At 46.2% G+C, this 12,904-nt stretch overlaps 1 protein-coding gene across 5 annotated transcripts in view; it reads left to right on the top strand.

The window, feature by feature from the left end:
• The window catches only part of PAPLN (papilin, proteoglycan like sulfated glycoprotein), a 57,314-nt gene that overhangs the window by 29,220 nt on the left and 15,190 nt on the right, over window positions 1–12,904 (top strand). For 4 of the 5 annotated variants that reach the window (XM_068162176.1, XM_068162175.1, XM_068162178.1 and 1 more), the window contains 12 exons: window positions 38–118; window positions 1,029–1,201; window positions 1,684–1,807; window positions 2,872–2,998; window positions 4,412–4,477; window positions 6,929–7,136; window positions 8,784–8,960; window positions 10,230–10,386; window positions 10,986–11,072; window positions 11,576–11,798; window positions 11,922–12,030; window positions 12,746–12,875. In XM_068162176.1, the coding sequence (XP_068018277.1) occupies window positions 38–118; window positions 1,029–1,201; window positions 1,684–1,807; window positions 2,872–2,998; window positions 4,412–4,477; window positions 6,929–7,136; window positions 8,784–8,960; window positions 10,230–10,386; window positions 10,986–11,072; window positions 11,576–11,798; window positions 11,922–12,030; window positions 12,746–12,875 (1,662 nt within the window). The remainder of the gene's footprint in view (window positions 1–37; window positions 119–1,028; window positions 1,202–1,683; window positions 1,808–2,871; window positions 2,999–4,411; window positions 4,478–6,928; window positions 7,137–8,783; window positions 8,961–10,229; window positions 10,387–10,985; window positions 11,073–11,575; window positions 11,799–11,921; window positions 12,031–12,745; window positions 12,876–12,904) is intronic. The other variant, XM_068162180.1, reaches the window with a different exon arrangement.

Here is a 12,904-nt window from a genome sequence, read left to right on the forward strand (position 1 = left end):
CACACAGATCTCAAATAACCCCTTTCTCTTTTTTCAGGTTACAATCAAATCTTCATCATCCCTGTGGGAGCCACAAGCATCCAAATTAAGGAGGTTAAGCCCAGCAGGAACTTCCTGGGTAAGACTGATGTTAGAACCTGTGTTTCAGCCATTTGGATTCTAGCCATTGTGTTTAAAATGTGGTTTTCAGGTATACTGGTCTTGGGGATGTTTACCCTAAGGGCTTGATACAGCAGAGGGAAAAACTCTTTGAAAATCAGAATCTGTATATTGAGTATCCTTGAAGTGAGAGTGATGCTCACCTTTGGACTTCAGGTTTATCTATTTTCTCTCCTGTGGTGATCTTGCTGTTGGCTGGGGAATAAAAACACCCAAACTACATTCAGACTTCCTGCCTGAAACTTACAAGGAATCTAGGTGATATAGCAAAATATGGTTATGAGTTCTGATGTTTGCTTGGTGAATGTAAACCCTAATTACTCCTGTCATCCAGCTTTCTGGGCAAGGCAGAGGAAATTGCAGTGGAGAAAAGAAATACTCTTCTGCTTTCTGACTCTTCCATCAGAAGTCACTTTCATCAGTGACTAACAGTTAGGAATGCAGAGATAAGGTGTCATTTGCTGAAGGTGTTTGGCTGTGCAGCAAAAAAGTGCTTGGTCTGCAGCAAAGCTGTCAAGAACCACTCTCTGGATGTGAAACAGCTTCTGGCAAGAGAGCTGTATATGAGGGGACAGCACTGTTGGAGGATGAGGGCCAACTTTACTTGCGACACAGTGCTGAAAGGAAACTGGATCATCCCTGTGGAGTTCTTGTGGTCCTCTTTGGTAGATGCTGCTATATTAGATGTCCACACTTAAATGCTGCAATACTGCTGTAAAGGAGCTGGAGCTCAAAGGCAGAGCTTAGAGCTCTGTGGATTACCAGTACCCTGAAAGCCTGGAGCAGGCTCAGTTGTGTGGTATCTGGAGGCAATGTCAGGTTATAGATAGGTTAATTTACTGCTGTTTCTTCTCTGTGGGTTTGTGCAGCTGTCAAGAACGTGCGAGGGGACTATTACCTGAATGGGCATTGGACAATCGACTTCAGCCGAGCGCTGCAGGTAGCTAGCACAGTTATGCACTATGACCGTGGCTCAGAGGGTGACCTGGCCCCAGAGCTCCTCCGTGCCCGGGGTCCCACCACAGAACCCCTTGTTATTGAGGTAAGTAGCTATGCTCATCCCCCACTGATAATCCTGCCCTCTCGCTTTCCATAGCAGCCCCTGCTTTGTGCAGTGGGAGTGCATTGGTGGGGACCACGTGGGAAAGACAGGAATCTGTAGGCCCCCAAGCTAGACCAAGGTGTGGTGGTCTTGTAGAAATAGTGCTATTTTCTACTCTGTTACCCAGAAAGAAGCAGGGTAAGCCTCTGTGGGGGCTGGTCTGGTCTGGTCTGGTCTATTCTATTCTATTCTATTCATTCCCTTGGGCTCTGACTTTAAGGGAGAGTCAGTATCAAATGATGTTGAGGGACAGGCTCCGGGGCATGGCTTGTAGGGCAGGAAGGGGTAGTTACTGCTACAAGAGCAGCTGGATTTTCTGATGCTGAGAGGGATGAATGCACCTTTCTCTGAAAAATAATGTTCTCTAGAAGTAAAGGAGAAAATACAGTTGCTGACCCTGACCTTCTCCCATGCTTTCACAGCTCATCATCCAGGAGCCAAACCCAGGGGTACAGTATGAATACTACCTGCCTGTGCAGGGTCAGGCCTCAGGTTACAGCTGGAGCTATGGCTCCTGGAGTGAGTGCAGCTCTGAGTGTGGAGGAGGTAAGAGAACGTGACCTGGTCCTTGGAGGCTGGTGCAGGGGGTCGTATCCACACCCTGAGGACTGTGCGCTGCCCTTTTTGGCTGCTTCGCAGCAGAATCCTGCTGAAAGCCAGCACTGGTATCTGCAGCAGGTAGCTAAGGGTTTGGCAAGGGAGGGCTCTCACATGTAGTTATGACAGACTGTGCCCCACACCTTGTCCTGTCTGATTTTCCACACCCTCGTCTTTAGACTTGTTCATATTTAGCTTTTGGTTTCTTTTGCTTCAGTTCTTTATGTACTTTTCAGACCTTTTCAACCACTTGAGAGGTCCTCTCCAAACTGACCTGGCTTATATAACTGAATTACATAATTCCAGTCTAACATAGCCTGGAAGATTTCCTCTTTTCAGGAAGACTGTAGATCTCCTGGGCTATCACATCATGTTCCGTTTCCAGAATCTTCCCTGAACAAAGTTAAGGATTTTAAGCCAAAAATACCCCCACCAAACCATAAAAAGTACAACTAATCAAAACTCTTCTCCAGTTGACTAGTATATAGAGTTACCATCTGCCTCTTCTGTTCTGTACTGATGGCCATTTTGATGGCTTTTGCCAGGTTGTGGTTGTAGGTGCTGGTACTGTCTTTGCCTGGCTACTCTTATCCTGCAGGAAGAGTTGTAAGTTTTCTGCTCTGTATCCTGTCTTCACAAGACTGGCCTCCTAACAGGAGGCCTCAGCTCTGCTGCTGTGTACTGCACACATCATGCAGGGTTCCTTGATGAACAGTACATCGACATAGCACTCCCTGTGAGTCTCAGCTCATAAAATAAAAGGAAAATGCCCCTCAACTATACACAGCTAGTCTAGGTGTTTTGCTCCTCCAGTGGACTCCAATACTGTGGAAAGTCAGCATTCATACACACAGTGACAGACCAAGAGCTGCACCCAACTCTTTTCTGGGTTGGTTGGGATGGGCGTGGATTCTGCGCTACTTTAGAAGCATGTTTTGCCAACACCAGTGCATGGCAAACCTACTCCTGGGTGGCTTGTGCTGACTAAGATACTGTCTTGCCTTCCCTTTTAGGTTTCCAGTCCCGTTTGGTGTTTTGTACCATAGACAATGAAGTTTATCCAGACTATATGTGCAGGAGCAGACCACGACCGCACAATAACCGGACGTGTGGCCATCAGACTTGTCCCCAGACAAAACGGTAAGCTTTCCTTTCCTCAGAGCTCTTCCTGAGGTGCTTTTGGAAGCAAGAAAAAAAAAATGGCCCTCTCACTTCTCCTGCTCTCTAGCATGGTTCTCTCCAAGGAAGTTTTTGCTTCTTAGAGAAACTTCAAAGGATGTTGTCCCACAACTGCAGATTCATCAGAAAGCTCAGGTCTAACAGACAGCTTCAGTTTTTGTCCATCAACTTCTACAGATGCTACTCCAAAAGCCCATTTGTAACCCTTAGGGTCTTTGAAATGCCCTTCTCTCAGAAAATCAATTCCCAAGATATAAGGTGTGTCAGGTCTGGTCACAACTGTATGCTTCTTCCACTGTTTACCAGTTAAACTTATATTAACCTCCACCTTACTTAACTCTTGAGATCCACCAGTGACTCCCAGAACAGTTATAGGCTCTGATCCCTGATAATTTGATGGCATTATGGTGCACTGAGCTCCTGTGTCAACCAAGGCCCTGTACTTCCGAAATTGTGAAGTGCCAGGCCACTGGATGTACACATCCCAATAGAATAGAATAGACCAGACCAGGTTGGAAGAGACCTTCAAGATCATCACATCCAACCCATCAACCAATCCAACCCACCTAAACAACTAACCCATGGCACCAAGCACCCCATCAAGTCTCCTCCTGAAAACCTCCAATGACGGTGACTCCACCACCTCCCCAGGCAGGGGATTCTGTTATCTCTATTATCCCTCTCCTAGACTGAAACTGACTGAGATTCAAACTGAACTAAAACTAAAATGTAAAGTTGCATTCTACCAATCTACCAATGAAATTTGTTTAGAATATCTTTGTTTTCCGTATTACACCAAAACATTCAGCCAGAGTGTTCCAGTAACTGTCCCTTTCTAGCCTAAAACTGTCACAGATGGTGATGGTAATGCTGTGATGAGTGTGTCCGTGTACACACGGAAAGGGTTTAAATACATCCTATGTTTGTTTTATAGACCAATTGACTGTGGAAGGTAGTCTCCTACCCTATGTAGGACGTAAGAAACGCATTCTCTTTTTTGTTTGTTTGGGGTTTTTTCTCTCTTGAACTGGAGCCTGCAAAAACAGACTGGGAGGTCAGAGCTGGTGTCATTTTAGGTCATTTCTTCATTCCTTGCTCTTAGAAAGGGATGAACACTGGAATCCTTTCAAACCTCTTTACCCAGATATTTCCACTTTGTCCCTTGGCTGGCACAGCCTTACAGTTGGCTTCACTTGGCTCTTACATGGGCCTTCAGAGCTGCAACCAGAGCTTTAACTGTGTATCTCACTGTTTCTGGTGGGTGCAGTCCTGTTGTGGGTGAGATGGCACTTGGAAACCTGGGAGCATTTCCAAATACACAGTAGCCTGCAGCTACTCATTTTAAGTTCTTTAAATCCTTTGTTCTGTGTGAAGGACTTCTTACGTCTATCTGCCGCAAGCCTGGCGCCACAGTGGAGCACGGAGCTCTCGGATGAAAAGGTAACAAGCCAGAGGAGGTTACACAAAGCACAAGAAGGTGGCTGCTCTCTTCTGTTCTCTACCTAGTTGCCCACTGTGGTAGCTTTCCTTTTTGGCACTGGTGGTAGCAATAGGTGGTGCTTTGCTTTTATTTCTTGCCGATGAAAATGATGGTGGAGGGTGCTGGCTGGCAGCTTTGCGTAGGTGGTTGCTTGTGCTCCTGGTACACTTGATTCTTCTGGGATTGAGAAGCGGATGGTTTCTTCATAGCTTCTGGCTGCTTATCTTGATAACTCTTTTCTCTGTAATCAGAGTAAAGACATGTTCTGGAAGATATTTGGTTTATCAAGATAAATGAAAGAATAGAAAGGAAGACAAAGTATGATGGCTTGAATGATGGAAACACTGGCTAGGATGCCAGTGTGCTGTAGGAACCCCCTCAGAGTTTCTTGAAAGCTCTTCTGTGTTTGGCATGGGTCCTGCAGGAGGCAGAAAATTCTCTAGAAACTGATGAGTATAGGGATGTGCCAGATACAATGCCTACAATGTACGCTGAGGTATGGGTAGTGAAAAAGATCAGAAGCAAATCAGTTGTCTCCCAGCAAGCTCCTAATAGCTTGGGACTTCGAGTTCTTTACCCTCTGATGAGAGTCCCAGCCTTATGGTTGACTTTGTTTTGCAAAGGAAATGAAACAATTGTTAGAGGAGATGTCTCGACTTGCAATTGAAGGAGACTGTAAATGAGTCCATCCAGTCAGGAGGCAGGATACAGGCTCAGAAGGGGACTATCCCTTCTCGAGGTTCTGAAAAACCTTGATCAATGAATTTTTGAATGCAGCAACCACTTCATTCTAAGTTGCTTCTATTTGCTCCCTTTGCAAAGGGAGCATCTTATTTTATAGCAAAGGCCATTCAGTTTGGGGCTGATGTTTACATCCTTAGCAATAAAGCTGTGTATCTTAAGGAGATGTATGTGGCTGAGCCTGCCATGCAGTTTCTGATAGGGTGTGAATGAGAACTGGCTGGCTGAAACGGACTTTGAAAGTGGTGAGGGCAGACCAGGGAAGCAGCTGCAAGGCTAGGGGAGAAAATACAAACAGCCTTCATTCTCTGGCTGGGACTTACCTGACTGCATGATAGAAGCCCAGAAGCAGATCACCATGAAGCTCCCCCTCCACCAGCAGTGCATTTTGACTGCATGGCATGCTGGAATTGGGACTGAAACGTCATGTTGTTCTTGAAGCCAGGCTATGTAAGCTGTGCTCCCAGCTATCTGGGCAGCTCTGAGACACAGGAGCAATAAGGGCAGGAATGTGAGCGTGCAAACAGTCAGATTTGTGGACATTTCCTGTTCTGTTAGTAAGGGTGTACCATTTCTGCAACAGCTTCAGCAACCTAACAGAGGACAAAATCTATGTAATGTTTTTGTGACTTTTGTGTGTGTGCTGCTGTTACAGAATTTGGCCAATGGGAAGAATAAAGAAGCTTTCTACTGGCTGTCAGTGAAAGTTCACAAGCACTTCTGAGAGTGTCTAGCATAGTGTAGTGGTGTGATGGTATAATCTACCCACACCCACATAAAGCACAGCTAAACTCAGCCGGAGAAGCAAATGGAAAGCTGCATTTTACAAGCAATAATGAAATGCAATGAATATATACAAAATATACAGCATTTACAATATTATACAAGAATTTACAGGAAATAACACAAACACAGATCCTCCCAAGGAGAATCCCCCTTCAGGCTCCTCCCAAAACCCCTCTCCCCCTCCTCCCCTTTCCCCTAGTAGTTAATTAGGTGAAAAAGGAGAAAAAGAAAGAAAAGGATATTAATGGAAAAATCAGTAGCTCAAAGCAGTTGTTAAGAAAGTTAGTTCAGGGTCGACATGCAGGCAGTCTGGCCAAGAATGAGAGTCAGAACAGACTGAAGCTGAAGTGAGAGAAAGAATGTTAGTGATATTTGCTATGGTACATCTCACATCTGACCAATGAAATTCGTTTAGGAATAATCTTTTTTTTCCTTTTTACACCCAAACATTCAGCTAGAGAATTCAGCAGCTGTCCTTTTCTTAAAGGCACAGCCTAACCTGTCACACGCAGTCTGCAGGTAGAGTGAGGTCTTGGCTTTGTTTTACTGTTTCCAATAATGGCTGGAGGGTAATGAGTGGTTAGGCTGCTGTGGGTTGCTTCTCTTTCACCTGATATGGATTGTTTTCTTTCTTATTTATGTATCTGTATGTTTCTTTTAAAATTTGTTTCCCCTTGAACATCATCTTCTTTGATGTTCTCTTCCTGATATAACATTTTGCAGACATCAGGAGACCAAAAGCCATGGAGATAAATGTTTCCTCTATAGAAGACCAGAGGATTTGTCTCTGGAGTGGGACTCATTCTCTGCATTGACAACTAAGCTGGCAGTGCTTGGTCAAATGGGAACTCAGCTCTGAGTTTGCTTCATTCTGTGACCTGCAGGTGGAAAACGGGGGAGTGGGGACCCTGCTCAGCTACCTGTGGTGGGGGCACCCAAACTCGCTCTGTTTACTGTGTGGCATTTGATGGCCAGAGCTCCCAGGCGGTGGTGGATAACGCTGAGTGCATGGCCTTCGCACAGCAGCCTCGCAGCAGCCAGCCCTGCAACATGAGACAGTGTGCCACCTGGAGCACAGGGCCCTGGTCAGAGGTGAGCTTCTGTGCAGAAGGTAACTAACTGCCTCTTGGCACCCACTGAAAGAGGATTTGTCAAAGTCTGGGATGAAGAGGCAGGCTCCATTTCTGGGTCTGTAAAAGGTCTATGTCCCTGGATAGATGGTGTGCAGAGGTATAGGACTTGTCCCTACATTCCTGCAAAACAAGCTCTCCAGCTAGCTAGCGAGCTAGCAGCTATGCCCTTCTACAAACACATCCCTGTTCCCCAAACCCGAGCCTGTCTCTGCACCTCTGCTTCTCTCATCACGTTCTTTCTTCTCTGGTCTGCCAGTGCTTTCCCCACTCCTGTATTTTTATCAGATCCACCAGACCTGCCACTGGCTGAGTTTCTTACTCAGGCCTGGTGAAGACATAGGGTAGGCATGAGAGTTGCTGTCCATCACCTGATGATGTGCAGTAACACTGCCTCCTCTGTGAAAGCAGAGCCGATGGCTCCTGCCTGAGCTGTTTATTTTCAAGCATATTTTCTCAGCATTGCTAGCCTTGGACAGCAGTGTGACAATCACAACAGTCAGTGAGCAGCATACCCTTGAAACACTGACCTGCTGTTTGCTGTGTGACAGTGCAGGGCTTCTCTGAACACAGCTGTGTGGTACATTTTTGATGCCTGGAGGCATCTTTATCTCCAGGACTGGAAATCATTCAAACTGCTCAGTGCTTTCAGCCAGGCATTCAGAAGGCATCTTACATGCTAAGGGCTCAGAAATTAAAGGTAGTGTCTAGTCAGTCTCCTTTGAAAAAAGGATAAGCATGCTTGCAGAATTTGACTCAGTATGATCATGTTGTGGTACTTTGTCTGAGTGGTGCAGCAGCATAAAATGCAACTTTGAGACACGCTAACCAAGACCATAAATTCCTTTTCTTCTTGTGGGGTGTGAATACCAAGATGATGATATGGTTGTGAAGTAGGAATGATATTTGGGGAAAGCACCAACTGACGTGTGCTTACATTTTCCTGAGTGATTCATTCTGTGGTTCTCAAAAGTGACTGCATTTTGTGTACTCTGAGATAAAAGTCACTCTAGCATAGAAGTTGCTGAAACTCAGCTGAGAAGATCACCTGAAGCAATTGAGACTGTCTCTAAGGTAATGCTTTTCATAAAAGACCTTGATAATTCATGGATAAGTAGGCTGGAATCCAGGAAACACCACTGTGAATTTAGGAAGGCATAAAACATGTCACAAACCTATACACTAGTTATAAAAGTTGTGTCACCATTCCACACTAAAAACACACAGCATGGTCTTCAGGCAGAAGACAGGAACAATACAAGAACCTAATATTTTTTTCCCTTGAGTTCTTTACCTTGAGCTGATTTTAATCAGGAGTAAATAGCAGGAGGTTCCAGGTATTTCCTGTCATTTGTTGTTCTTAATGTAGCATGCAGTACTAAGCCAAAATGATCCAGTGAGCTCCAGATCTCCCAAAGCTTACCCACCATACCTTATTGTCTCTTCTGCAGCACAAAGAGCTACTCCCATCCCAGAAGATAACTTTAATGGTGCTTAGTTGGTTTAGGCCATCTCAAATTGGTGCCCTGCCCTAATGCTAAGGAGCACATCATAGAAATGCAAGTGGAAACCAGGTGCTTCTTTGTATTTTTTTGATTCCTTTCTGCAGTGCTCAGCCAGCTGTGGAGAAGGGGTCCAGACCCGAACTGTCACCTGCAGAACTCAACAGGGCTCTCAAGCTCAGGACTTTGCTTGCCTAATGGAGCCAAAGCCGGTGGCCACCCAGCCCTGCCTCAAGGAGAACTGCATCCAGGAAATTGGCTGGCATGTTGGAGACTGGGGCCTGGTGAGCATCACACTTTCACAGGTTGGAAGTACCTGATTATGTTGCTGTGCTCCTTGCAAACACACTTTGCCCTGTGCAGTCTGCACATTGGCTGAGTCTGAGAATATCTGCTGCTTCATTACCAGTCCCTTGGCTCACAGTTGTGTTGTAACTGGCACTAGTAATGCTCCAGTTAATTTGCTGCCTGCTTTATGTGCAGCTGCTCCTAAAATAAATCTGAGGTGGGGATTATAGTTTCAGTGACAGTGGCAAAATGCAGCCAATAAGCTGAAGCAAGCTACCCTTGCTGCTTCTTCCCAATTCTTTGCTCCATCACAGTGAATAGCAGAACAGCTCTCTGGCCCAGTATGACTTGGAGCTCCAGGCTTCAGAAATGGTCATTGTGTTTGGTGATATGGCTTGAAGTGCATCTTTGTAATTGTTCAGATAAACTCTGCTTCAGCTGGATTGGTCTTGTCTTTGTGAAGGGAGCCAGGCTCTGTTCAACCTGAGAAAAGTGCTGGTGGGAGGAGGTAGGGTTAGATCCAATGCATCATGTGACTTCCAAACGCATCTTTTCCCTTCTGTGCTATCCAAACCAGTTTGTTCTGAGTTAAAATGTTACACCTGGTTCTTCATGAGATGTACACCAAGTTTTAATAACAGCTAAGGAAGTTGCATACCTTAATCTGATCTTTCTTGGTCCCTGTCATATTCAGAAGCAGACAAGAGCCCTTTTGATAAGGGAGATAAACGTTCTCCCAGGTTTTGTAGAACTTGCATGAGCAGGTGGGTTACACAGGTGACCTCCTTCCCTCCACTGAGTTGCTTCTCATTGCTCTGTCTTCATCTACATCTTCCAGCAAGATTAACTCCACTTAACGGCTTACAAGAAAGCCATCAGTTTGCTTCCCCATTGTAAACTGTTGCTCATGAATGCATAGTTCAAAACTGACCTCACAGGTGGTGGATCCCCAAAGTATTGAGGTGTCTTCAGGTCAGGCTGAAATAGTTTGTTCCAACTCCCTGCCACACCACAGCAGATAATTGGGATGTCACAGGCTCAGAGCCTAATGCTTCAGGGCTGGGTGCAACATTTGGTGAAAAGGTTTAAAGTATGGGTTTCTAATTGTTGAGATTAATTCAGCTGTAATATTGTTTGCTTTGTCTTGGTGGAAGAAGCTGTGCTCAGCCTGCAGCTAATCATGCAGCTGTTCCACACTTGTGGTCTGTGAGGCTTCTGCAATCAGCCTCTGCTGCCTGCTCACTTGCCTTGTCTCTGTGCCTAAGTGTTCGAAGAGCTGCAGCTCAGGCATCCGGACACGCCAGGTCATCTGTGCTGATGGTGACTCCAAGTTCTACAGCCCTGAGATGTGCAAAGCCATCCAGCCACAGAAACCAGCCACCCTGGGTAGCTGCAACACGCAGCCCTGCTCCCTGCCACAGCGTGAGTGGTATTGCTGCACAGCCAGCTTTTCCCAAGGCGCTTCTGGTTAGGAGCAGAAATTCCCGGTTCTGCACCAGCTTACATCCCCAGCTTCTTGCCTGCCTACCTCTCTCCATCCCCCACATTTGTTTTGTGCACATCAGAATCCCACTACCTGAGCTGTTTGAAGTGTATGTAATAGGCCTGGGAACAGCACTGCTGTGTCCCTGCTTTGAATTCAGTATTCTTTGATTGCTCTCTCCCTGTGTGTGCTGCAGGCTGACCCCAGAACTCCCAGTCAAAAAGGATGGAAACCTGGACAGGCTCAGTAGCCAAAAACTTACAGCCAATTCTCATCCCTCTATAGACCAGTGCTATAAAGGACTCACAACCGCGCTGAAGATCTTGCTTGCTAGATCTTCATGCCAGAGCTGAAATGCTGACTTTTATCACTGTTCTGACAATCCATCTGAATCCAACTGCTGCTCAGCAGCTGTGCCAGGAGAAGAAACACGATTTCATCAACTTTCAGTCTCCTGTTGACTCCCAAGTGCATTTGCAATTACTAGAGCATGGGACTGGACTCGCTGCACTCATTTTGCTTCTGTCTCTCTTTGCAGAGGTCCCCAGTATGCAGGACACTACGGGATATGATGTCACTCGCCAGTCTTCGCTTACACGTTACAACCCAAACAGCCCTGCCACAGGTCTGAAAGAATTTTGGTAGTTTGGGGGTTTGATGGTGGTGAACTTGAAATAGGTTATGGTAGGGTGCAGGTTTCTCCTTTTCTTAATTTCTGTCATTCTTTTCATGGGCTTCTAGAAATTAGTGGAGCCAGGGACAAACTGTGGATTTTTTTTACACTAATAGTGAGCAGTATTTAAATCTGTCCATGCAGAAGACTTTGTATAATTGGAGATCCCAGGTCCTGGCAACATGAATTAAATGCTGTGTGAGAGAAATGCTGCCCAAAATAGATTATAGGAAGATGAAAGGATAATGTGAGGGGGCCACAGTAATGCGGCAGCTGGTTTCTCATAGGAGAGCAGAAGGGATGTTCAGGGCAACGAGCAAATGGGCCAGAAGACTCACGTTCCCTGATGCAGAAAAGCCTGCCTTGTAGCCTTGGGCAGGTAGAAGAGAGCAGAGGTGAGGAAAATTACCACATTTTGGTGCTCACCTGCATGCTTTAATGAGCTCTCTCCCCAGATTCTGGTGACAAGGACGATGGCATCAACTTGTTGCCTGTTCGTCGGGACTCCCAGTCCTACTCGTTGGGATCTCACCGGCTCAGCTACTCCGAGGGTCCCTCTGCAGGGACTGGCTCTCAGCACTGTCATCGGAGCCCATACGGCTGCTGTCCAGATGGACGCACTCCAGCTTCGGGCCCTATGGGGAGAGGTTGCCCCTTCAGCACCTGCCACCAAAACAGGTAGCTTGAAGTAGATGGGCCTGAGCAGGGAAGCGTTGCATTTCCTGCAGGCTTTCTGAAATGTACAGCCTGTGCCTGTTGAGCCAGGCAGGTCAGGTATTGCTGCAGCCCTTCTGCCTGTAGGTATGGGTGCTGTCCTGATGGAGTATCAGCTGCCCAGGGCCCAAACAACATGGGATGCCCACAATATAGTCAAGTGAGCAGAAATCAGCCCACTACAGCCTCTCCAACAGTAAGTACAACAGCTCTTTGCATTTTAGGAGTCCATCAGATATGAAGATTCAAGTTTGGCTTGGCCCTAGTGACTTGCATTGTAGATTTCTGTAGTGCTTCAGCTCTGTCAGTAACACTGGAGAACCAATATTCTAGTCATGGTATCAATCCCTGTCATGCCTTTGGCCCACTTTGCTCATGATCAGTATGGGGTATCCACCTGTGGTTTTCTGTGAACAGGGGACAGAATAGGTGGTTGAGAGATGTCTGAGAAGCAGAAGACCATCCTGTGTAAAACTGATCAAACAATCTTGAGTAATCAAGTTTCTGTCAGTCAGAAACTTGCCATCCAATTTCTAGGAGAAAAAAAAAAAATGGGGAAAACATGAGCATTATTAATTGCCCTTATCAATTGTGCAGATTAATTGTGGACAAAGTAGTCAGGGATGTAATTCATCTCATAGTTTGCATGCTTGGTGGGACCAGCTGAAAAAAATGGCCTGCTCCTGCACTGGTTAGGTCTGTCCTGCAGAGCAGCTCAGCCCTGGTTCCGTGACTGACAGCCAAGTTTCCCATCCCTTACCAGCATGAAAGCCTCTAGGAGGCAAACAAACAAACAGTGGTTTCTCTAACAGCTGTCCTTCTGCAGACAACAGCTTGAACACGGTGCCTTGTATGTGCTACTGTCCTCATATCTGCATGATAACTTTTGGCTTTCAATTTGTGTCTCTAAGGCAAGCCAAGCCTTGTCCCAGCAGCACCCCTCAGGCGAGTGCCGCAGTTCCATGTACGGCTGCTGTTTTGACAATGTCGCTTCAGCTTCGGGTCCTCAAGGGGAAGGATGTCTCAATAGGCCCAGCTACCGTAAGTGATGCTTTGGCTTCTTGGTTTAG

Source organism: Melanerpes formicivorus, unplaced genomic scaffold (assembly GCF_026170545.1).
Source record: "Melanerpes formicivorus ecotype bairdi unplaced genomic scaffold, bMelFor1.0.p_v2 SCAF_62, whole genome shotgun sequence".
Taxonomy (NCBI): domain Eukaryota; kingdom Metazoa; phylum Chordata; class Aves; order Piciformes; family Picidae; genus Melanerpes; species Melanerpes formicivorus.